The sequence below is a fragment of the Podarcis raffonei genome, chromosome 4 (genome assembly GCF_027172205.1).
Source record: "Podarcis raffonei isolate rPodRaf1 chromosome 4, rPodRaf1.pri, whole genome shotgun sequence".
NCBI lineage: Eukaryota > Metazoa > Chordata > Lepidosauria > Squamata > Lacertidae > Podarcis > Podarcis raffonei.
Genome location: NC_070605.1, coordinates 73,769,558 through 73,792,624, shown reverse-complemented (window position 1 = coordinate 73,792,624; position 23,067 = coordinate 73,769,558). Strand labels below are relative to the sequence as shown.

Below are 23,067 nucleotides of genomic sequence, written 5' to 3'. Positions count from 1 at the left end.
GTCTAAGGCAGTTTCTTATGCTTGTATAGGCCTTCGCACTTCCGTGCAGCTTCAAGCACAACTCTTCTTAATGGAGTCAGTTCAAACTCACCACCCAGAGAAGCTCGGTCGGTACTTGCAACTGGGTCTTTTCTGCTGCAATGCCCAACAGTGGAAGTCCCTCCCTCAGGAAGTTAGGGCTGGAGCAGCTTTAGGTGGCTGTAAAAACTCTTTCGTTCCACCAGGCTTTTGATGGGTTGTAAATTCCACTCTCTGGTTTTAATAATGGCTTTGTTCTACTAGGTATTTTAACCTGCGTTGTTCTGCCTAAACGGTACACTGTCTTGGGGTTTTTTGTGAGTAGAAAGGCAATGAAAATGCATTTAATAATAAAATAATATCACACATGGGTGGCAGGAAATCTTGTTCCAACGACCTAGACATGAGGAATGTCTGTGTGCTAGATTCACTACTGCTTGTTCCCTGCATGCAAATTATGGAGTTATGAACATGCATTTGTGTGCCTGTCATTCACTCAGGTTCTCCTCACACTATCTCTTCATCCATCAGCACAGGTTCAATTATCTTACCTCTGCCTCAATTTCATCATAGAGGAACTGCTTCTTGAATTTGGTAAGTGCGTAGTGAGCACTGTCATTATAAAGATCCAAAGAATACAGAACGTATCTAAAAGAAGAGAATATGTTACTTTTTCAGGCACATGTGTAAAATATTCCTGTCCCCTGATGCAATAGACTTGCCACAGATGAATACAATGAGTATTCATGACCATCAACAAAACGCAAAAGTTATCCATTCCAAAATTCTGGTACCTAGCAAGCATATAGTTGTGCAAAGCTGGTGATGAGTCACAATGTAGAAATACTCCAGTTCCAACCATCATGACCACAAGTGGGAAGAAGGGATGCTCCGATATTACATACATTACCCAAAACGAAAAGGCCGTGGGAACTTCTGTGGCACAAAGACTGACTAGAGGTAGCTAAGAATGTGTCAAGTGTTCTTTTTTGAGCACTAGCAATCCAGTACCCTAGCAGCTCTTCTGAACCAAACCAAGGAGCTCTAAAGTGGTTGTTAGAAGTGGAGGAAGAATGTTACAAGCAGAAAAAGAGGGAAATGACAGGTAAAACTGAACCCATCCTTAGCCCATGAGTAAAGTGGGCAACGGAGGTCTTGAAAAATCTTAGGGCAAAGTACTGAAGATGACCTGAGAAGGCAACAGAGCCCAGCATCCAGGGGGTGGGGGGATGTTTGTCTGCTCCGACAATCTGAAGCTGGAAAAAGTGGGTGAGTGGAGAGGAGGTAATTCTGGGGGCCACCTGTCCTCCTTCAACTTCTTACTCAAAAAGGAGGTTCCTATTCTGCTTACCTAGACTACCCCACTAAGCCTCTAATCTCATCGTCATCAGAATTTTCTGCATCTACTACTCAACAAGAAGTGATAGAATCACATCAGGCTTACTCCATCATCGATGCTTCCTTGGTCTCCAAAATGTGGTCGGTCAGAATCCAAGGCATAGACATCTCGATGGGAAATTGGATCCTTCTGCCCATTGTCAACTCCAAAAAGAACTCCCTGAACCACAGCTGGGACAAGTCACAGCACTGCTGCAGGGTTTCTTATGAAAGAAGAAATGATACCGAATCAATACTCTTGCGAGCGAGAAAATAAGCACGCGTACACACAGAAACAGCACTATTCTAGCGGTGCAGGTGTTGTATGAATGAACAAACGAAAGTGAAAGAGGGTGACTAGAGTTATGCATGGAAAGGAAACCAAAACCGGTTTTCAAATGGAGAACCTACAAAGTTAAATACAGCTGCTATCAACAACCACCCAGCAGAAGCATAAATGGTTTCATCACTGAAAACACTACTGGAAGAATGGCCAACTAGACAATTTAGGGGCGCACACATGCATGCCCACACATTCTAAACTGGTCTCCCAGCTTGTGCTAGTGCCATGAATGCCACATTTCCCAGCTTTGGTTAATAAGGAAGTACAGAAGAGAGGGGACTGTCTTGCAACATCTGTCATCCTTCTATTCACTCAATTAGATGGTGGAATTCTCTCACTCCGTATGGTATGTGCTGATCAAAATTAGTACAATTTTTTTAATATGGAGGGGCAGAAAGTAATTACAGCAAGTGAAATTGCTCGTAAGACACTATCCGATATGTCAAAGGTTCCTTCCAGCTCGTCATAGCAGCAGTGTTTTCAGTCGACTAGAGCAGTGATTCCCAAACTTCAAAAGTGCATACCTCAGACCTCTAAGGAGTCTCCTTTTCAGCCTTGGCAATTCATTTACTAGGGCTGGGTACAGAGAAATTTCCAGCAACCTCTCTGATGTGCGCATATAGGAAGCCTTGCTTTTATGGACATTTATTGCAGCTGGCAGAAATGAGCAAAGATTGGCTGCTCTGTTGTCATTCTGATTTGTGCTAGCCCAATATTGCTGGTGGTGGACCTATTTCAAAAGGTACTAGAGGGTCCCGAATTCACTGTTTGGGAATCACTGAACTCGGGAAGCACAAGGGCACTAGGGCTAATGAAAGAGAAGAGCATTACGCTTCGACAACACTATAAACATGAATAAAGTCTTCCTCCCATCCAAAGCAGAGTTCCAATATCAGCATGAGTTGGAAAGACAACACAATGTGGTAGGACTAGACTAGAGACATGTCAGTAGGTGAATCCACTAAAACAACATGCTTCCGATTACAGCCAACAGTAGAGAGAATGGCAGCCAAAACAAAGAAAATTGTTTTACCCAAGGCATGGCATTAGGTTTCTCTCTTTAGAAGAAGAAGAAAAAGGACTTAGCAGACACGTTTTTGCCATTTTAAGCAGATTTCAATACTGGGACCTCTTATTACGCTGAAATTTTTGCGAAGAAAGAAAGGAAAATCGTGCCAACTGGAAAAGCATATGAAGCATCTAACCTCTTAATTCCAGTGTTATTTGCAATGTTCCAACACATTAAGAACATAGGAAGTGCCTTGCTGAATTAGACAAGGGGTCCATGTCGCCCAGAATCCCTGCTTCTAAGAGCAGCCAGGCGATCGTTTTAAAACAAAAGTAAGCCACACAAAATCGGAAACATATTCCCAGGTTATGTTAGAGGTATTAGGACATGCTAAAGCTGGACACTGATCATCTGTGTATCTTACCACTGAAATTTATCAAGTGAGTGTAGAAGAAAGACTCTCGGTGGAATTTTTCTATGTCCAATATGGTGGGCCCCTCAAGGCTACTTCTCAAAGTTTTCTTGGAGCCACTTTTGTCAGCAATGAGGGACTCTAACATGGTTCTCACCATGTAAAGCTGTGTTATTCAACAGAACATTCGTGACAGAGGGGGGAAAAACACAATATGGAACATTAGTTCAGCATTACGGATGCACACTGCCCAACGCAAAGACTGCTCCACTTCAAACTGAAACCTGATAAGGAATTTCAAAAGTCATTAAACCTAAGGCGGTGAGGGGAGAAAGAGAAAGAAGAAGAAAGCCCCACAATTTGCAATGGAACAGTTTGTGTCACCACACTATTAAAAAATAATAAGTAATGCCTTACCACCATAGTTTAAAAGAGTGGGATAGATGTAGGACTGCCTCAGAAACTTGTTTATCACATGCAATAACTTTTCCATTCCCAGAGATCTGAGCTGCTTCAACAGCTCAGCAGAGTTCAAGGACTCTGCCATAGTGCGGACCATGTAGAGCTAAAAACCAACAGAAAAGGAAGAGGCAAAAAAGGGGGAAGAAGAGAGAGTCCGTTAATTAAAAAAACAAACCACATGGGTAAATAAGAAAAGGAGAAAATACAAAACCAGAAGAAATGTACGGTATATTAGTTTGTTAAGACAGGAATAGCAAGACAGCGAAGTATGCAGAAGCCACCCTGGTCTACATCAAAGGTGGACAGGTTTGTTGTTTAGCCTGTTCATTTTGTAAAGGCTGAGAATGCTGCCCATAAGACGATGCCATTTGGACTCTTGTATCCCTACAAGTCATAAAAGATACACAATGTCTTGGGCAAAATTCACTGGGAATTTGTTCCCCCAATTGCAAAGATTTCTAGTTGCAATATAGCAAGAAGTTACCTGTCGTAGCACTAAAATCTCTTTGGAATGTTTTATGGGAAAGTGATTCATAAATTAAATAAATAGCAGCAATGCACAAAACTACAAAGCAAGATGGCTCCAAGGCTGCTGTGTTTGGAATGTTTTTATCTCTCAAAAATGAACAGGCTGTTATACTATGAGAAAGAAGAAGAGCTGGAGGAAGGAAGAGATAAGGGTGGAACAGACTGTAAAAAGGAGAACCACAGGGAGGTGGGGGGGGGACACTGGCAACAAGTTTATACTACAATCTGTAGAGCTACTTCAGCTGCACCCAAAGTATTGCACCAACAAGAAATAGTTCACCACCACCACCACTGAACTTCAGAGTTTTCCCTGTCCTTCTGTCTCCATTCCGTATCACAATCTGATTTTGAAAAGTTTTAAGGTTTCAAAACTCTTTCAGAGCACAGCATGGGTTCATGATGAACAAATCCAAAATGCTATTGCTTATTGTGGGACTGGCCACTATCTCTGCATTGTAGCTAAGTCACACGTTTACCATGTTATGTGTTCAAACTTTACACTGCGTTTTAAAATATTGAAGAAGCTACTATATCAGATATTACAATTATTACAGAGTTTTCCTAATATTGGATTTTTGGGGAAGTGGGGGGGGGATCAATAAACTCATCCTGTTCAGCTAACAAATCAAAACGGTTGGGGGGGGGTTATTGCTTTGTTGTTTTGGTTTAGTTATTTACTTGTGTTTATCTTGTATTTTATTCTGTGAACTGCCCTAAGATCATTTTATGAAAGGTGGCATATTGATGATGATGATAATAATAATAATAATAATAATAATAATAATAATAATAATAATAATGATGATGATGATGATGATGATGTTACATTCCTCCTCACATTAAGGGTAGCTCAATAAAGTCAGATGTTTGAGATCTCCCTTTAAAATAGTAGAGAGAGCAATATGGCTACCAAATTTGGGGTGCTTAATGCAAAAGGTGGGGAGACGGTGAAGGAAAAAATTTCAGACACCTTACAGATCGGCCATGGAATTCTCCTGGATCCCCTTCATGGGATGGGGATTGGGAACCCTGTGTTGCAGTGGATCCTGTCCTATGTCTGGGACCGAGTCCAGAGAGGAGCATTAGGAGAGTGCTTTTCAGCTCCCTGGCAGTTAGGCAATGGGGTGCCACAGGTCACTATTTCATCCCAAATAATATTTAATATCTATTTGGAGCAGTCATTAAGAGATTTGGGTCTTAATTCTGCACAACATCTGAATCAAGGAAAGGCTATGGTGCCCTAACAAAGGGATGGGATTGAGGGTGGAAAATAAGTTGAGCCTGAATCCTGGGAATACAAGAGGCACTGTGAATGAATGGTTCCTGCATGTAAGAAATTGGCCAATTGCCAGTTGCACTATCCTTAAAGGTACAGATATGCTTCTGTATCTAGTCCCCTCCCCCGAGACCTAAGTAGCCTTGATAGCTAGGATCACTTTTCACCAGCTGAGGCTGATGTGACAGGCGTGGCCATTTCTGGAATGGGAGAGATTTACCACAGTAGTCCAGGCACCGGTGACTTCAAAATTGGGATTACTGCAATGAACCCTGAGTGGGGCTTCCTTTGCACTTGGGTCCACAAACAGCAGTTAATGCAGAATGCTGCGGCACCATTGCTGGCAGGAGTGAGACCTTGTCAGTATATTGCAACTCTGCTCAAAGATCTGCACTGGCAGGCTGATCAGTCAGTAGGTGTTACTATTGGCAAAATAAAGCCCTTAACAATTTGGGACAGGTTTATCCCATATGTGCCACTCAACCACTTCAATCTGCGGAACTGGGATATGACAAATAATGTTCATTCCACACTTGGAAGGAATCAATCCTTCTTAGTGGCAACGTTTACATTTTGGAATTCTGCAATGTTTCCAGCGTCTGCTAAAAACTACCAACCCTAGTCAGATACGAAAACCTAATAGATGAGTGATTTTAATGTTCGTTTTAAAAACTGATTTTATTTTTATTTTTTTAGATTCATTTGTTTTTTAAATCTGGTTCTATTGGTAATTTTGATGTGTGTTATATTTTGTATAAACCACATTAAGAGGTTTTGATGATTAAGCAGTATGTAAGTCCTGTTAAATAAAATTAACTGACTAAAATGTATTTTATAATCACAAAAAAATAAAAACAAACAGCTTAATTGTACTCACAAGTACCGATGGCCCGATCTGCCAATTTTGGATTCTGATTCTCATTTTTTCAATCTTCAGTACACTCCCAATTGCTGTGTCATTTTATGATTTTGGTTTTAAACACAGCATTAAAATTCTAATGCACTTTATTGTGCATTTGTTCTAATACACACATTCTGCAAGCAATTTTCCCTGATGCAGTTTTGCACATTATTTGTATGTTGTTTCTACTAATACACACATTTTTGTGCAGTCTTCCCTAATACAGTGGAACCTCGGAAGCCAAATGCCTGTGAACTCAAACATTTCGGCTCCCGAACAATCGAAAACTGGAAGTGATGGTTTCGGTTTTCGAATTATTTTTGGAAGTCCAACGTTTTGGAAGTCCAACTGACTTCTGGAACGGATTCTATTCAACTTCCAAGGTATGTCTGTACAGGTGTATGCATATGTTTTAGTTTTTAGAACAGCACTGCAAGAGTGTGGAGTTCAATCAGTAGCTGCATTTCAGCTCACATATTGGTTTGGGAAATGCCAATTAGGGAGGTTCACAATTTAAAATGCAAGCAGAGCAGATGCCTCTCCCATCTCTACACACGAGTAGAAACAGCCAAGAAAAGATTTTATCAGAAGAGAATACCCCAGCAATAAACCACAGTAGGCATAGGCAGAGAAAAGTCATTACATGTGTACATGTGTGTGTACACACACACCATACTGAAAACAGGTATATACCATTTAAGTGCAGGAAGATAAACACGAGGGCATCAGACATACAAACAACTAAAACTTTGTAAATACAGAATTTAAATATAGAAGCATTAATCCCACAGGAGGTACATGCTGTAAAGGAAAGGCTTGTGGGAGGGGGCATGGAAAGGGAATAATCAGCGTAGAAAATTAAAATGACAGTACCCCTGCATGAGATTTTTTTTTTTTTACTAATCCAGATTTACACAGGATTTATATAACTAATCTTTTTAAATGGGTTCATTCCACAGTAATTCCTGTATCAAGTCAGTGACACACATACCAGAATTAAGAGAGAGAGAGAGAAATTACCTGGGTACTGGAGGGGCCCACTGCTCGTCTCGGGACTTTGACATCAAAGCCACTTTTGGGATCCTTCTCTCCCCTCAGCGCAGGGTCATTAAACGGCTCACGGCCACCTTCCCAGTCGCACACAGTCTTTCTGATCGCCTGGAGAACGCTAGTCATGATCCAAGAGGGCATGTGAGTGCCTGATAAAAGTGTGAACTCTTCCATAACAACCACAAGCATCCTGACCCATGCATTCTAAAGGCACCACACATTCCACAGACGGCTAAAGCTGTCATATCGAGAACACGCCTCATTTTCCACCAACGGATTGGCTAAAGCAAACATTCCATATCCTTGTGAATTCTTAAGCCTGGAAACCTCTGCTTTTAAATAATTGAGAACACAGCAGGTTTCTTTCAGATTTCCCATTCAGTGCAAGTAACGCCTTTCCTTGCATGAAGTGGGCGTCCTGTGTCAAAGGGTCAAGTGACTTCCCAGACCTGCCTCCAACATCCCCACACTGAGCATGAATATCTGTAGCCCTCACTCCAGCACACAGAGATCCATGTGCATAAACTTTTATGGAAGGTGGAACCTTGTGCTCTCCCCTTAAGACAGCCGCACTCAACACATGGGTGCTGTAGTGAGGAGAGAAGCTGTATAATGCCAGTGCTTGGACAAATTGCACAGGCCTGTTGTTTCTTCAATGTGTAGAGGCCCCTTCCCACATATGAAGCACTGTTATAGCTCCAGGGGCCTTCTGGCAATTCTCTCACTGTGAGAAGTGAAGTTACAGGGAACCAGGCAGAGGACCTTCTCGGTAGTGGCACCCGCCCTATGGAATGCCTTCCCACCAGATGTCAAGAAGATAAATAACTACACAACTTTTGGAAGACATCTGAAAGCAGCCCTGAATAGGGAAGCTTTAAATGTTTGATGTTTTGTTGTGTTTTAAAGATTTTGTTGGGAGCTGCCCAGAATGGCTGGAGCAACATAATCAGATGGGGGGGGCATATAAATAATAAAGTTATGGTTGTTGTTTTTATTAAAATTGCAACTGTGATGTAGACCCTTGTGAAGGAAAATGTTACTTGATATGTATGGTTTAGCTTTGTTTAATAGGCATCATGCAAAGTGCAGTTCTGGGAGGAAACGAATTCCCAATTCTACAAAGCCCTGCCAAAGAGATATGAATACAGCATCCTCTTCCTACTTTCCTAACTAATTCCAGGCATATAATGCCTGGCATTACAACCCAATATCTGATCAATGGCCAGAACAGTTGCAAAGTAGCTCATCTGCAACTGTGGGAAGTATGGCATGAGAGAGCTTGCAACGGCCGCCATGGAACTGTCACAACTGCTTGGACCAGTTGCAGAAGCTCTGGCAATACTGCACAGCTGCTGGGCCATGTGGTCTGTAGGACGCCGGATAATATGGGTGGCTAGGAAAGGGAAAGCGATTGCACACAGCAGGTTTTGTGGATCCCATCCAAAAAAACATTCTCAAGTTTCCATTGAGAGAATTCAAGACAGTCCCACTGCATTATAACAGATGCTCTCAGGTGCTATGTTTTCTTTTAACAAATACTGTGCATCTGATAGAAAAGCTAAATGGCACGAGAGCGCATTAGCCACCACCTTTGGATGACATTCTTCTTCTTCTTGATGGCCTGTCTCAATGGTTCTCTAAGTGTAATCTGGGCGAAATCCTGGAGCGCGGCATAGATGGTATGGCGAATGGCATGATTGAAGACGCTTTCCATCCTCCCCATTAAAACCTGCAGCCCTTTAATCATTGCTATAACCTGCATGGGGGAAAAAATTGGTTTTCACATGATTAGACAAAGCACAAGTCATGAAGAGAAAAGGGGGGGCGGTCGTGGTCAGAAGGCATTTTCTCTTTCTTACCTCAACAAGAGCAAACTTCTCTTCACTGGTATAATTGTATCGTGTTGCTCTTTCGTACTCTTCTGCATTGTCTGGACAATCTTTGTTGGAATATTTGTCCGTTGGGTGCACCAGCTTCCAAGAATACTGCAATTAATGAAGGGGGTTAAGAATGGCCAGAATCGACAAAAACTGAACTAAGAAACCACAGTAACAACTGCAATACACCACTAAGGCTGAATGAAAGCTTATATACTATTGTGCTTTTGAACAGGCAACTGCATTTCATTAGATCAATAGTTGCTAAGCCCTAAAAAAGGAAGATCAACACCCCAAGCTAACAAATAAAGTGATGGCGTGAATATAGAAGCAAGCTTCTGCGTGTGCAGGTAATGTATTGCTATTTTTACCAAGTTCACCACATGTAGCTTTGGCACTGAAACTTGCATGATGGGGAACTCTTCCACAAGGAAGTGTTTCCAGTGGCTTCTGCAAAATGGCCATAACAGTAAAACAGTGGCTTTTAATCCTATATTCTAATATGAATATTACTAAGAGGAAGGTGGACAAAAAACCCACACAGATTTCATGCCAACTCAACGAGCGGAAAAATTCCTTCACAGCCTACAAATGTGACATTCAGATACATGCTCCACATAATAGCTTCTATTTGAGATCTTTAACTCATCCAAGTAAGGGTGCAAACAGAATATCACATCCTGCTCTATAATATGCCATCTAAAGATTACAGTGAAAACAAAACATTTCCACTCCCCCTGACAGTTGCTTCTCTTTAGAACTTTCCACAGCCTGCCCTGCACATACCACTTCCATAACATGTGCACTCCACTGAGACAGAAGTTGAAGACCTTGGAGAGAAAGGTCAAAGAGCTTCCGATACTCAGCATCGGTCTTCTGAGCTTCTTGGCGGCCTGATCCAGTCACTACCTGTAATGAAAAGCATGCTTGTTAAAACATGCAGTGCATATATGACTAAACATGAATTGTTTTAGAGTGCAGAACATAACCATCTGTGTGTGCTTCTCAGGTTTCAAACCTTTATAAAAAACACCCTGAGGCTCATTTTCCATATTACAATATTGGAGCCACTTCCCCATAGTGTAGCCCCATGCTGGTTCATTCAGCACCCACGGACGTGGGTGGCGCTGTGGTCTAAACCACTGAGCCTCTTGGATTTGCCAATCAGAAGGTCGGCAGTTTGAATCCCCGTGATGGGGTGAGCTCCCGTTGCTCTGCCCCAGCTCCTGCCAACCTAGCAGTTCAAAAGCACACCAGTGCAAGTAGATAAATAAGTACCGCTGCAGCGGGAAGGTTTCTGTGTGCTCCGGTTTCTGTTACAAAGTCCTGTTGCACCAGAAGTGGTTTAGTCATTCTGGCCACATGACCCAGAAAGCTGTCTGTGGACAAATGCTGGCTCCCGTGGCCTGAAAGTGAGATGAGCGCCGCAACCCCATAGTCGCCTTTGACTGGACTTAACTGTCCAGGGGCCCTTTACCTTTTACTCAGCACCCATAACAAGCTACAATTCGCAGGATTCTTTGTGGGGGAGACATATGCTTTAAATGAGTAGCATTTTAATTTATGATGAACAAGCATTTACACCACTATTTTCCCCACTGGTCAAGCTGACTCTGGTCTGGAACTCTTTCCCCTTAGTAAGAGGGTAGGGAACGGAAAGACCCATAGTTAAATATACCAATGTGCTCTTTCTCCACCTTACTTCACATATTTTAGAACTGAGGCTGAAATATACTTAAGAAATGAACCCTGGAATCAAATTAAGTCCTCGTTAATGCACATCATATGCTTTGCGGCCTTTTCAGGCTATATATTTCCATAAAGAAAATTTCATAAAGAAAAACCTGGTCTGGAACTTGTTAGAAAACTGACACACACAAATTTAAAATTCACTAATAGTACTTTGCCACTCTAAAAGAGTGCAAATGTTTTACTGACGCCACGCAAGTGTAAGACTAATGCTACTTAAGTCTGTACGAGAAACAGGGGCACATTTTTATGTTTAGGACTGCTAATGGAACAGGTTGGGTGCATATAAAACCTGATTCCATCCAAAGACTCATGTCCTGCATTAATCTACACACCTCACTATTGCTGTAACGAGCCAGTTCCGAAATAAAACGCATGTGGTCATCTCTTATCTGGATCATTTGCTCACAGATATTGTACTGGGGACTGCTGCTGGAAGAAGTGCATGTCCACCTAGGGTAGGGGAAAAAGAGAAAAGAAAGCATGAAATTACTAAAATAAATTTTATACAGTCCCATGGCAAAGAGATCCATTCCCCACAGATGAATTTTCTTTAACTGAACTGCAAGAATGACTTGGAGCAATTTCATAGTTTCTGGAAAAAGCAAGCTAGCGTGTCTTTTCAGTTCTTACCTAGATTTATTTTCTTCATAGTGAGCACTAGTCTTAATGTATCTCGCCAGTTCGATCTGCATGTCGCCAAACAGTGGAACTACTTGCAGCTGCTGGACTCAAGAGAAAACAAATTAAACAAAGTTAATTATGTGCAACTTCTGGTTTCATTCAGGACTTAGCCACACAATCAGCAAATACATAAGCTAACTCTACAATTCTATGATATGCAATCATGACTCTCCATGGAAAGAATATTAATTTGTAAAGGTACCAAAAGAGAAATCCCCTGTGCTTTGTACTGGCAAATTACCGTATTTTTCGCTCTATAGGACGCACCGGATGATAAGACGCACCTAGTTTGGGAGGGGGGGGACAAGAAGAAAAAAATTCTGAACCCCAGAAGCCAGAACAGCAAGAGGGATCTGGCTTCTGGGATAGCCTCTTACTGTTCTGGCTTCAGAGAAAGCCTTTGAAGCCTCCGCAGGGCAGCGGGGTTAAGGCACCCTGCTGCCCTGCGGAGGCTTTGCGCAGACCATCCCCAAGCTAGAACAGCGAGATGGAGCGCTGTGCAGTGCTCCGTCTCCCTGTTCTGGCTTTGGGCTTAGCCACGCAGCCTGCATTCGCTCCATAAGACGTACACACATTTTCCCTTACTTTTTAGAAGGGAAAAAGTGTGTCTTATAGAGCGAAAAATACGGTACAACATTCCCAGCAGAACCAACACCTTCTGCTGGCAATAGGGCCTTCAGCACACGCACATCTGGCTTGAAACATCAGCACAACACTAAGCATTGGGGAATTTGTCATCTGGACATGCTGTCGACTTGAAATATAGTGGGTTGCATCCAATGACATATACTTGCACAATAAAACATCCTCTCCCCTTAAACCCCCCCCATCTGGTTCTGGAGGTCCCCCAAACACTTGAGAACAGATCTGGAGGGGCAGAAGGTAAGAAAAGGGAGGAGAAGTTGCACTGCACAAGCAGAAATCATTGTGCAAAAAGGATGACTTCAATGGATACAAACCTATGTATTTTAAGAATCATAGGTATGAAACCACCTTCATGATGTAATCAGAGCCAGGAAAGTTCACATGCCTAGTCACTCAGGTGACCACCCACCCACGTACCTAAGTAATATATAACCACTCCCTTTTCAAAAGACAGACAACCTTCTTAACCAACCTTAAAAAACTTGTCAATCTTGTTCAGATTTATCCTTTTCTTGGCATCCAGCTTATAAATGTTACTGACACTGCCATCCATCAGATACAAACCAAAACCCATTACCTGAAAAGAGAATAAAATAACATTAAGACCTGTTGCCTGATTCTTAACTTGATCAATGCTGAAAGCAACAAAACCTTGCAAACCTTCCTCAAAATAAAGTTTATTGGAACATAATGGCACAAGCATCATAAATATGATTCACCATTTTATTTTTCTACCATTGACCAAACTCTCCTTTCTAATCATGCATATGCATGTAAATTTCTATTATTTAAGTAGCCCCAAAGTCATGCTGGACCTTTGCCTTGAGGCCATGATGAGCTGACATGATGGCTGATAAACCAAGGATGTATCCCGACAAGACAGAGGTGTTGTGCCTCAGGGATGCTCCTTGATAAAACATGGACACCAAAAGCCCAGTTTCTGTGACTCAGAGTGGCTAATTCAGGGGTCTGTAACCTTTAAGACAAAAAGAGCCACTTGGACCCGTTTCCGAAGAAAAAAAAACCTGGGAGCCGCAAAACAAGCCAAATGTAAATAACCACACCTTCTTCCCCTTCCCCCATTCTCTCTCTTTTCCCTGAGTCTATTTCAGATAGCAAAGAGGGGTATGGTACCTCTCATATCCATTTTTTTGCAAAGCACCATGTGCATAGAGGGCATTATACAAATTAATACATAGAAAAGTGTCTGTCCCTCCCTGCAGTTCAACTCCCTCTCTGTTTACTAACAGCACATATCCATTCCTTCTGCTGGTGCAACTTTCTCATCATTTCTACATAGCAGCATTTATAAACCAGTGCCAGAGAAACTGGGTGAAAGGAAGGTGAGAAGGAAGAGATATGAATATTTATGTGTGTATATGTATACATACATACACCTACACAATTACAGGTTTGAAGCCAACTTAAAATAAGCAAAGGAATCTGTGGTGCTTTCCATGGGATCGGGGGACATGTCAGCTAATACTCTTCCCTTTCTTCTTCATTTGCTTGTCTCTGCAGCAAATCTCGAGGGGGAAGGGAGAAGGGCAGGAATTGCATAGGCACGAGAGAACGGGGGAAATCCCGCCTGCAGGATTTTGGTGCCTAACAGCCCCCCCTCCCTCTGCAATTGCTCTCGTGCTCCCCCGCCTCTCCTGCTGGCTACCTCTGGACCCCCTCCTCATCACTGACGTAATTCACCCCTTCCTCCCTGACAGGGAGGGCGGGCCCATTTTGTGGTTCACCTCAGGTGCTCTCCCTCAACTCGGCAGCCACTCAGAAGCAAGGCACGGAAAAGGATCCCGAAGCACCACTGCCACCCCACACACACACACACACACACACACCCCGCCCTGCCATTTCCCTCGAGCGCGCGCTCTCTCTCTCTCTCTCCCTCGCCTCAGGTGCCTCGCGCACGGGGCTGAGGAGAGCGTGGCCTGGGTGGGCGGGGGAAGCTATGAGCCATGAAGCCGCCTGGCAGAACTTCCCTCCGGCGGCAGAAGCAGCAGCGGCCCTTCTCCGGCCGCCGCCGCCTCTCGAGCTCTGCTGCCGCCGCCGCCTTGCTTTTCCCGGCTCGGCTGCCCAGCTCCATCCCCCTCCTCTTTCTGGCGCTTCTGCTTTTCTGCTCAGGGTCCCCGAGGATCTGCGGAGCCGCGGCAAAGGTGTAAAAGAGCCGCATGCGGCTCCGGAGCCGCGGGTTGCCGACCCCTAGGCTAATTGCAGCTAGAGTTAGGGTACCAGCTATGCCTGTTCCTGGTCCAATATAACCTGTCCAAAGCTATCTATGATCTCAAAGCCTCCCAAATCAGGTTACCAAAATGTATTTTATACAGGGCTTTATTTGATGATGGTTTAGAAGCTGCAGCTAGTGCAAAATGTGATGGCTCATTGAGATGAGACCATAGCACATCTATTTTGAAGACTTTGCATCAGTGGCATATAGGCTACCAAACTCAATTCAATCAGTTAGCATTAACGTATAAAAGCCCTAATCAGCTTGGAATCTGAAGGAGCGCCTCTTTCCGTTATCAGCCTGGCTGTGTGTTAAGATCTGCAACAGGGCTTTCTTATGGTCCCACCATCAGCAAAAGCCCATGGAGATATGACACAGCCCTCTTCGTGATGGCAACTCAATGGGGATATTTTCTTCCCCCAAGAATCAGCTAGTGCTGACATAAATTGGTTCTCGGTGCTGGAGGACCAAAATATATCCCAGGTGACTTGCCACTCAGACTTGGGGGAGATTTCATCCAAGTCCCAAATATGGCAACCATTGATGTCCAGAACAAAACACTGAGGTCACCAAGTCTTCCCAAGATAAAATTTTGATTATTTTTACAACCATGAAAATGCAGATGGGTATATGCATGATGCTCTGTACATATACATTTTTCTCAGACTTAGTCATCTGGAAGTTGTTCCTGTAGAAATCTTGAAGCTTCTCTTATGAAAAGAGCCCCGTTTCTAATTTAAAGTTTTCATAATTGCAATATATTTGGGAGATATCAGAAGCAAGTGAATTACAAAACTATCCTTCCTAAAATATTCAAATCAATCATTAACTCTAAACACAGAGTAAGACTGTGCTTCACCAGAGGCCATAGAATCAGGCACCTGGATTTTTAAAATAAAACACAGTCAAATATGTTAAGAATAAGCACAATAAGCTCTGGAACCCTTAGAATACCCCAGCCAAATTTACCTGCTACATTTCAGAGCTATAAGCATCTGAAGGATAAATGCTTCTAATTATTCAAGTATGGCAATCAGATTTGAAAGCTGTTAAACTAGCTTTCCTGTGCAGTCCTAGATATACTGCAAAAAGAGTCCTAGGCACAAATAAACTACCCTTTTCAACATTTTTAAAATTACTATATTCATTTGGCTAAAAACCAATGGAATGAATGCATACGGAGCCATTTGGAGGCACAGTGCCGAAAAATTCCTGGGCACAAATACATTGCTTTTCTCAACATTACTATATTCCTTTAGCTAAAAGCCAATATAATGAATGCCGAGCAATTTAGTTCCTCTAAGCATTGCAAATGGTAGATTTGCCTCTGCATATCTTTTACCCAATATGACAAAATGACACAAAAACGTTCTAATTCCATTTTTGCCTTTTCTCTACCCCCTTCATTAAAATCATTTAGTCCCTGTGCATATAAAAGTGTGGAGGGAGGGAATTCACATACATAAAAGAGAGGCTGAAAATACTTCAAAGAGCATACCAATTAATCCAAGTTACTTGACAACAAACCTCTAGCATTTCAAGAGAATTTTCAATGCTCACCCAAGATTCCTCCCCTCCAACCCTCCCCAAAATGTTGAAATGCTTCAAGCAGCATATCTTACTTTTAGGAGCATGTGCTTCTCACTAGGTGTTAGATACATTTTGTTTTCATAGTAATCCACGCATAAATTCACAATATCAGCAAGCAGCTCTTCATAGCCAGGAATCACCTCAAGTTGTTGCTGTAAAGACTAGAACAGAAAAACCAGTTTAACTTTGTATATGGCAATGGGGGGGGGGAATTAAGAGAGAACACTTGTGGAATTCATATGTATGGAAATAGCTGGATTTTATTATATTATTCAGCACGTAAGATACCGTGCTCTGTACAAGAATAAGAAGGGAACAATGACATCATAGTTTTGTTTACTTAAAACCATACCTGCGTAATCTTATTGTGATTAGCAAGAAACATGGAGAGGTTCTGGGATTCTTGGATAGACTGAGGGTCGGCCATTTTACGCAGAAATTGGGCAGCCCTTCAAAGGAAACAGGAGAAAAAGGAGTTAAATCTTGCAAGAACGATAGACAGAGAGCCCCTATAGCTATGTCACTGGCCCCTGCAAGAAAGCACATTACTGCAAAGCCAAGTGTATGAATGAAGGACATTTGCTATATCTTAATGATTTGTTGTCACTGGATAAAGACAACTCTGCTGGCCTCCACTAGCTTTTCTGCTGCTAGAGAAGAAGCCAGCACACACGTGTGCACATGCATGCACACTATGGGATCCAATGTCACACCTTGATGAGCAATGTAGAATCCAAAAAATGCGAGTGCAGTGGGCAGGAGACTCAGGTTGTCCCGACACACTCTGTTCTGTCATTATTTTCCAGCGGCAATAATTTGTGATGCAACTGACTCGTGGTTGCCGGCATAAGAGCAACTGGCGCATTCATGGAGACTGATCCTGCAACAGTGGCTTTCCATAAGGATCAGTTCTGACAGGGTAATTAGGTGGAGCCACTACTACTTTGGAATCAACTTTCAGCAGTAACTACCTAATTTTTAAATCAGAATGCAAAACAGGTGTGTGTCAAGAACAGCACCCAAAATCAACTAAATTTTTTCCTTCCTGAACCTTTCCCTTTTTTCCACCTTCCTTTTTAGGCAAAAATCTTTGCTTATTTTATATTTCTAATTTACCCCTCTTGAGTGGACAACAAATTTTAAGACATGCACCAATATAAAAATACACCGAGAGGCAAGGACCTCGTTTATGGTTGGAAGTTATCAGATTGACGTCATACAGGTAACAAAGGGAAAAGGTTGCAAAATAACACTCAGTGGCTGAATGGTATCTCACTTAAGACAACAAGTCAAACCATGCAGGCAAGAGCATAAAGAAACCTCCTAGAACTTAGTATACACCCATAAGGCGTGCAGATCCAAACTACCAATTTTTAACAAATCAGTAAAGTAGGAGTTAGCTGGGTGTGTCGTTTTCAGCTGCCATCTGAAGACAGAGCTCTTAGAAAACTGCCTTCTCTCTTTGCTTCCCCACCCCCTCTCACTCACACACTACCCTTCAGAAGTCCAAAAGCAACAGCACAGCCTGAATTGCAAGCGGTTTTACACTCAGACACTAGGTGGTTGTCTTCCCCGCTGCACAGAATGGGATTTTTCTGAAAGGAGCAGTGTGGGATTAATGAAGCTATTCATCATAATTAACATCATAATCAACCACCCGGCACATTTCCTTCGGGCATTGTTTTGCAGGTGTTATCTCAGAGGAACAGCCGCTTGTTGCCTACAAGCTTCTCTAGGAACCCAAACCTATGCACTTTTTCGCAGAAGCAAGTCCTAAAGTATGAACTGCAGGTGACTGCAGCATTAAGGCACAGAACATAGAGATAACGCACTTGGAAGACTGCAGTTCAAACATGAGATGAACCCAGAGCTTGCTTGCTTTATTTATTTATTTATTTATTTATTTATTTAGCCATGCTGGTGCTATGGTGCTAAAACCTCCTTACAAATAAGATTGCTTCCTTGTGATGCTGCAGTGTGCCAGAGGTCCATCCCATTGTAGCTTGGACTAGGTTCCTCATTGCAGTGGCAGGACACACTTCCCACTGAAGTTAGAAAGGCTCTGACACGGTTTACATTTAACAGGTTGCTAACTTTAATTTCTCGGGGGGTTTTATAAGCTACTGCAGAATGATGTGTTTACCAAAGAGCAGTTAACCTATGTTCTCATCTATTTTATTTACAGAGGGTTTTTTGTTGTTGTTGTTTTGTATACTGCTATGGTATTATTGTGATGTTCAGCAGTTTATTAAAAAATTGTGATAAATAAATAAAATCAGACCTGGCAAGACATGCAAGGTCCCACCATGAGCAGAATGGAACGCCACTTACACGCAATGGAATGTCTCCTGCATTCCACGCCCTCTCCCTCGCCCCCCCAGCACACTCTCAAGATCCGGCCATGAGATACTGGGTTCCGCCCCAAAGCTTCAAATTGTGGTGCATCAGAAATGAAGGACTGTACCCCAACAAGCATGCTTCAGAGGCTCTCTACTGATGTGGTTCAGAACCGGATATGGGCACTGAAATTGTTCCGAGGCTGAGCCCCAGCTCTAAGTAAGTTCCACCAGAATTAATGCATTTTCCAGTGCAACATTTTTCTTCAACCTTTCTTCAACAGTTATCACCGTTGGGAGTGCTTTTGCAAAGATGCTCATGGAGGCATATTGTAACAGAAACGCAATTTCAAAACGGGCAGCCCATTTGTATTCCACCCCTCCAGGAAAAAGATATCCACGCACAAAAGTCATCTCTTATCTGCCTCATGCACATTTCCTGGAGAAACAGGTAAGAAGCATGTCACATTGACACCAGTCCCCAATCCTGTGCAATTTCTAACCTGAGTCCACCTCTTCTTGTTTCAACTCACTGTGAGAATATTTTCCAGGACACATTTTATACCTTTTTGGGGGTGGGTGGGGGGAAGATATATATTTTACAAGTATACACAAAATGTGAATATAGCATATAGCAAACAACTAGTGCCATCTTGTGGCCACACTGTCCTGTGGTGCTATAGGTAAATGCTGCCAGAAGACTTAATCTGAAAATCCTTGCAGAGAATGTGCCCCTATCAAACAGAGGTCTGAAAACAACAGACATATGTTTCCAGTATATAAACACCCTGAGGGTTGTCCGACATATTATAATTATGATGATACACAAAATACTTTACATGTACTCATAAAACTGTCAAAATATGTGCACACAATGACTGCATTTTCTAAACACACATTCCTATAGGCATGTATGCTAGGAAGCTAGTATGTCTCGCTGTAACCTGCCCTAGAAGTATTCAGAGATGATAAAATGTTTGCCACCATGCAATCGGTGAAGTAGCCTTAATTCAACAGGTATGACAAGGCATAGGCAATCTTGGCCCTCCAGATGTTTTGGGACTACACCTCCCATCATCCCTAGCTAAGAGGACCAGTGGTCAGGGATGATGGGAACTGTAGTCCCAAAAACATCTGGAGGGCCGAGTTTGCCTATGCCTGGGTATGACACTCAACAAATGCGCAGGGCAGGTGTGGAGAACCTTTGGCCCTCCAGATGTTGATGAACTCCAACATCAGCCCCAGGAAGCATGGCCAATAGCTAGGAATGATGGGAGTTGTACTTCAGCAACATCTGAAAAGTCAAACCCTTGTCGCACCTGGCATAGGGTTACAATGATCCACTAATTCCAAGCAGCTCAGATACAGAAGATTAGCAGAGACGTTGCACTGATAAAACAGCAAACACGATACTAAAACTCTGTACTAGTTGGCATGATTCACAGTAACAACATAAACCAACTATAGAAAACACTGCCCCCCAACCCAAATCCCCACAGAGCATCTCACCGTTTGTAGGCCGAATGGTCATTTTTCACACTGCACTTCATATTTTTCAGCTCATCCAAAACAGCAAACATGTTGATAAACTTTCCAAGAGTGATCAGATATGCTTCAGACACAAAGTCCTTCCTCCTCTCGGCATGACACAAGCGCTTCACCTCTCCACAGAATCTTTCGATTGCATTTCTCTGTTGATAAAAACAAACCTCTGTGTTGTTGTTGTTTAAAGTAAGAGTGCTACCCACAGGTTGTAGTGATCAGATTTGTCCATACACTGCTGGTGCCCAAAATGACTCTCCACGTGAACCATTCATTAAGTAATAAATACCACACATATCTACCATGGAACAGACAAGGCAGATGAGGAAGGAAGAATGCTGGAAAAAGCAGCAATCATGGAAAGCACTGGGGAAGAAGAACAACCATCAAGTTAGCAACCGAAATTCATTTACCTGAAAGTACATAAAATTCATCAGTTTTGTGACCTCTGGCTCCAGCACTTCCACTGTTTTTTCATAAATTTCCACTCTGTTTGGCTGCTCATTACATTTCACCTGAAAAGGGGAGGGCAGAATTTGTCAGATTATATACTCTTCACACACATCTTCCTCACCTAGTTATAAACATTTTATTTATTTAATTTATATACTGCCCTATACCCAGAGGTCCCAGGGCAGTTCACAGAACAAAACTTCTGCACACAAAAATATCTATTTCAAAACATGCAAGCTACACTATGCCACATAACACACCTTCTTATTGAGCACTTGATTCAATAACTATTCTACCAAATGCAACACACTTGAGTCAAGCGCTGGAAAGGGCTTGCCTAGTAGTTCAGTAACAGGTTTGTGGTGTCTCTTACAAAGATCAAGAGGGGGTGAGTAGAGTTTCACATTGGTTCTGCCTCTAGTACTACTAAAATAGAGGAAGATCATCTCCAATGTCAACACCTGCCCTCTTTCCACTGTACAGCGCTTCCTCATTAATTTTCTAACGTTGTCCTCTATTGCAGTAAAAAATATGTGTGCTGCAAGAACGAGAAAGCGTCCAAGATAAAGATGGGAAGTACCGTATTTTTTGCTCCATAACACTCACTTTTTTCCTCCTAGAAAGTAAGGGGAAGTGTCTGTGCGTGTTATGGAGCGAATGCCTATGGATGGCGGGGGGATCTGCTGCAGTCGTGAGCAGAGGATCCATGGTTCCCCTTCCTTCCCTCCTCCGTGGCTCTCTTTGCTCGCTTTGAAACAGCAAAGCGGGAGAAGAGCCACTGAGAGGGACAGAGAGCCTGGTTACAAAGCACGGATCCACATGGATCCTCAGGATTTTTGCACTGGGTCACCCCAAATTCACCATCAGATCACATAGCATGTCCATGGCTACAGCTTGCACCAAAAAAATCACGCACCCACTGTTGCCTGGGGCCGCAGTGGTGCAAAAACATGGTTACAAAGCATGGATCCACATGGATCCTCAGGATTTTTGCATTGGGCTACCCCAAACTCACCGTCAGATCACATGTCTGTGGCCACAGCATGAACCACAAAAATCATACATCCACTGTTTCGTTTAGAATATTTTTTTCTTGTTTTCCTCCTCTAAAAACTATGTGCGTGTTATGGTCGGGTGCGTGTTATAGAGCGAAAAATACTGTAGTTTCTGTACAATGAGACATGCAAAACACCCTACAGGAAAGGCAGACAGGTGCGGAGGAGGCAGCTGTCCCAGGAGCCAGCTGTATGGAATGGGAGACACAACACATTTGTAAGAAGCCAAAATGATAGCACTAAAGAGTCCATGTTGCTCCATTACCTGAGGAATGGCTCTTGAGCAGCTTCTCCATGTATACAGCATGACAGCATATTCTTGCCCTTCTTCCAACATTTCGTTCTATCGTAAAAATAAAAGCTGTTATTTCGACGAAGAAGATGCAGAGATGAACACAAAGGGAAGTTTACTGGAGCTAGCGGTGATGTAAAGAAAGAGAAATAAAACATCTGCCTGGCATCTCAGAAGAGATAAGCTAAAAGCTTTCATCGGAACACTGACCAAAATTTTGCTTTGACTATTTCTCCAGCTCTGAACATTGCCAACTGGGAATCTAAGCCCTGGTTCTTCCAAGTAATTGTGCTTAGGAACATAGCCAAATCTTTCCTTTTCAACAATAACGGTTACGGCTTCAACAAATCACTGAATGAATCATATCCCCTAACAAACGGGGGAAGAAAAAGGTTCTTGGGATGCTTAATTGGTATGTGCCCAATACTAAACTCTCACATTTGAGCAGAATCATAGAACAGTCCAACTGCAGACACATAGGGTGCTGTGTTATTTATACCAGGTCAGACTGTTAGTCCATCGAGCCAACTGCCTCCTCTGACTCGCAGTGGCTCTTTAGGGTCCTACACAAAGGATCTTTCACATAGCTTGCTACCCAATCCTTTCAAAACTGGAGATGCCAGGGACTGAGCCTCAGAACGTCCACATGCAAATCATTTGCTCTGTCACAGAACATGGCCCCTCCATTGAAGACAAAGAACCTGGGACCTCTAGCATCCTAAGTGAGAATCGTGCATCCTAGACCAACCTTCCCTAGCCTGGTGTCTTCCAGGTGTTTTTGGACGACAACACCCAGCTCTAGCCAGCAAAGCCTTCCCCTTTAAATCGTAAAAAGGAAGGCTAAGCAGCAAAACTTGCCAATCCAGTATATAACTAAGGAATAATGTAACACCAGATGGCTTATTTTAGCAGAATCAAGGATCACTTGAGACAGTCTAAGTCAGCATTCCTCAGAATTTTTGAGTTAACTCCCTTTAAGCTTCCTCTGGTGCCTCCTCCTACAACTTACATTTACAGAACTTCTAATGAACTTTTTTTTTATTTGTTGGACCTAAATAATCACAGTGCTACAAACTGAGAAAATACACACACACACACACACACTGCTGCCCAGGAGGACTCCCCTGTGTGAGTGCCTGAGGGCCCTGCTCTTGCCACTTACCATCTGGCCTGGGGCGGGGCCTGGGGCCTCATAAGGACTGCATGCTGCTTGCTGCCTGCTGCACAGGAGGACT

General features: G+C 42.8%; 1 protein-coding gene across 2 annotated transcripts in view; it reads right to left on the bottom strand.

Moving 5' to 3' along the window:
* CYFIP1 (cytoplasmic FMR1 interacting protein 1) overlaps positions 1-23,067 on the bottom strand; it is a 66,395-nt gene that overhangs the window by 30,866 nt on the left and 12,462 nt on the right. The window contains exons 4-18 of one of the 2 annotated variants that reach the window (XM_053384091.1): positions 21,806-21,883; positions 20,446-20,547; positions 20,000-20,181; positions 16,507-16,603; positions 16,187-16,315; positions 12,804-12,908; positions 11,636-11,727; positions 11,338-11,455; positions 10,040-10,162; positions 9,236-9,361; positions 8,966-9,132; positions 7,347-7,494; positions 3,577-3,724; positions 1,463-1,619; positions 570-666 (exon numbers count right to left, since the gene is read on the bottom strand). In XM_053384091.1, the coding sequence (XP_053240066.1) occupies positions 570-666; positions 1,463-1,619; positions 3,577-3,724; positions 7,347-7,494; positions 8,966-9,132; positions 9,236-9,361; positions 10,040-10,162; positions 11,338-11,455; positions 11,636-11,727; positions 12,804-12,908; positions 16,187-16,315; positions 16,507-16,603; positions 20,000-20,181; positions 20,446-20,547; positions 21,806-21,883 (1,869 nt within the window). Of the gene's footprint in view, positions 1-569; positions 667-1,462; positions 1,620-3,171; positions 3,326-3,576; positions 3,725-7,346; positions 7,495-8,965; positions 9,133-9,235; positions 9,362-10,039; positions 10,163-11,337; positions 11,456-11,635; positions 11,728-12,803; positions 12,909-16,186; positions 16,316-16,506; positions 16,604-19,999; positions 20,182-20,445; positions 20,548-21,805; positions 21,884-23,067 lie in introns of both variants that reach the window. The other variant, XM_053384090.1, reaches the window with a different exon arrangement.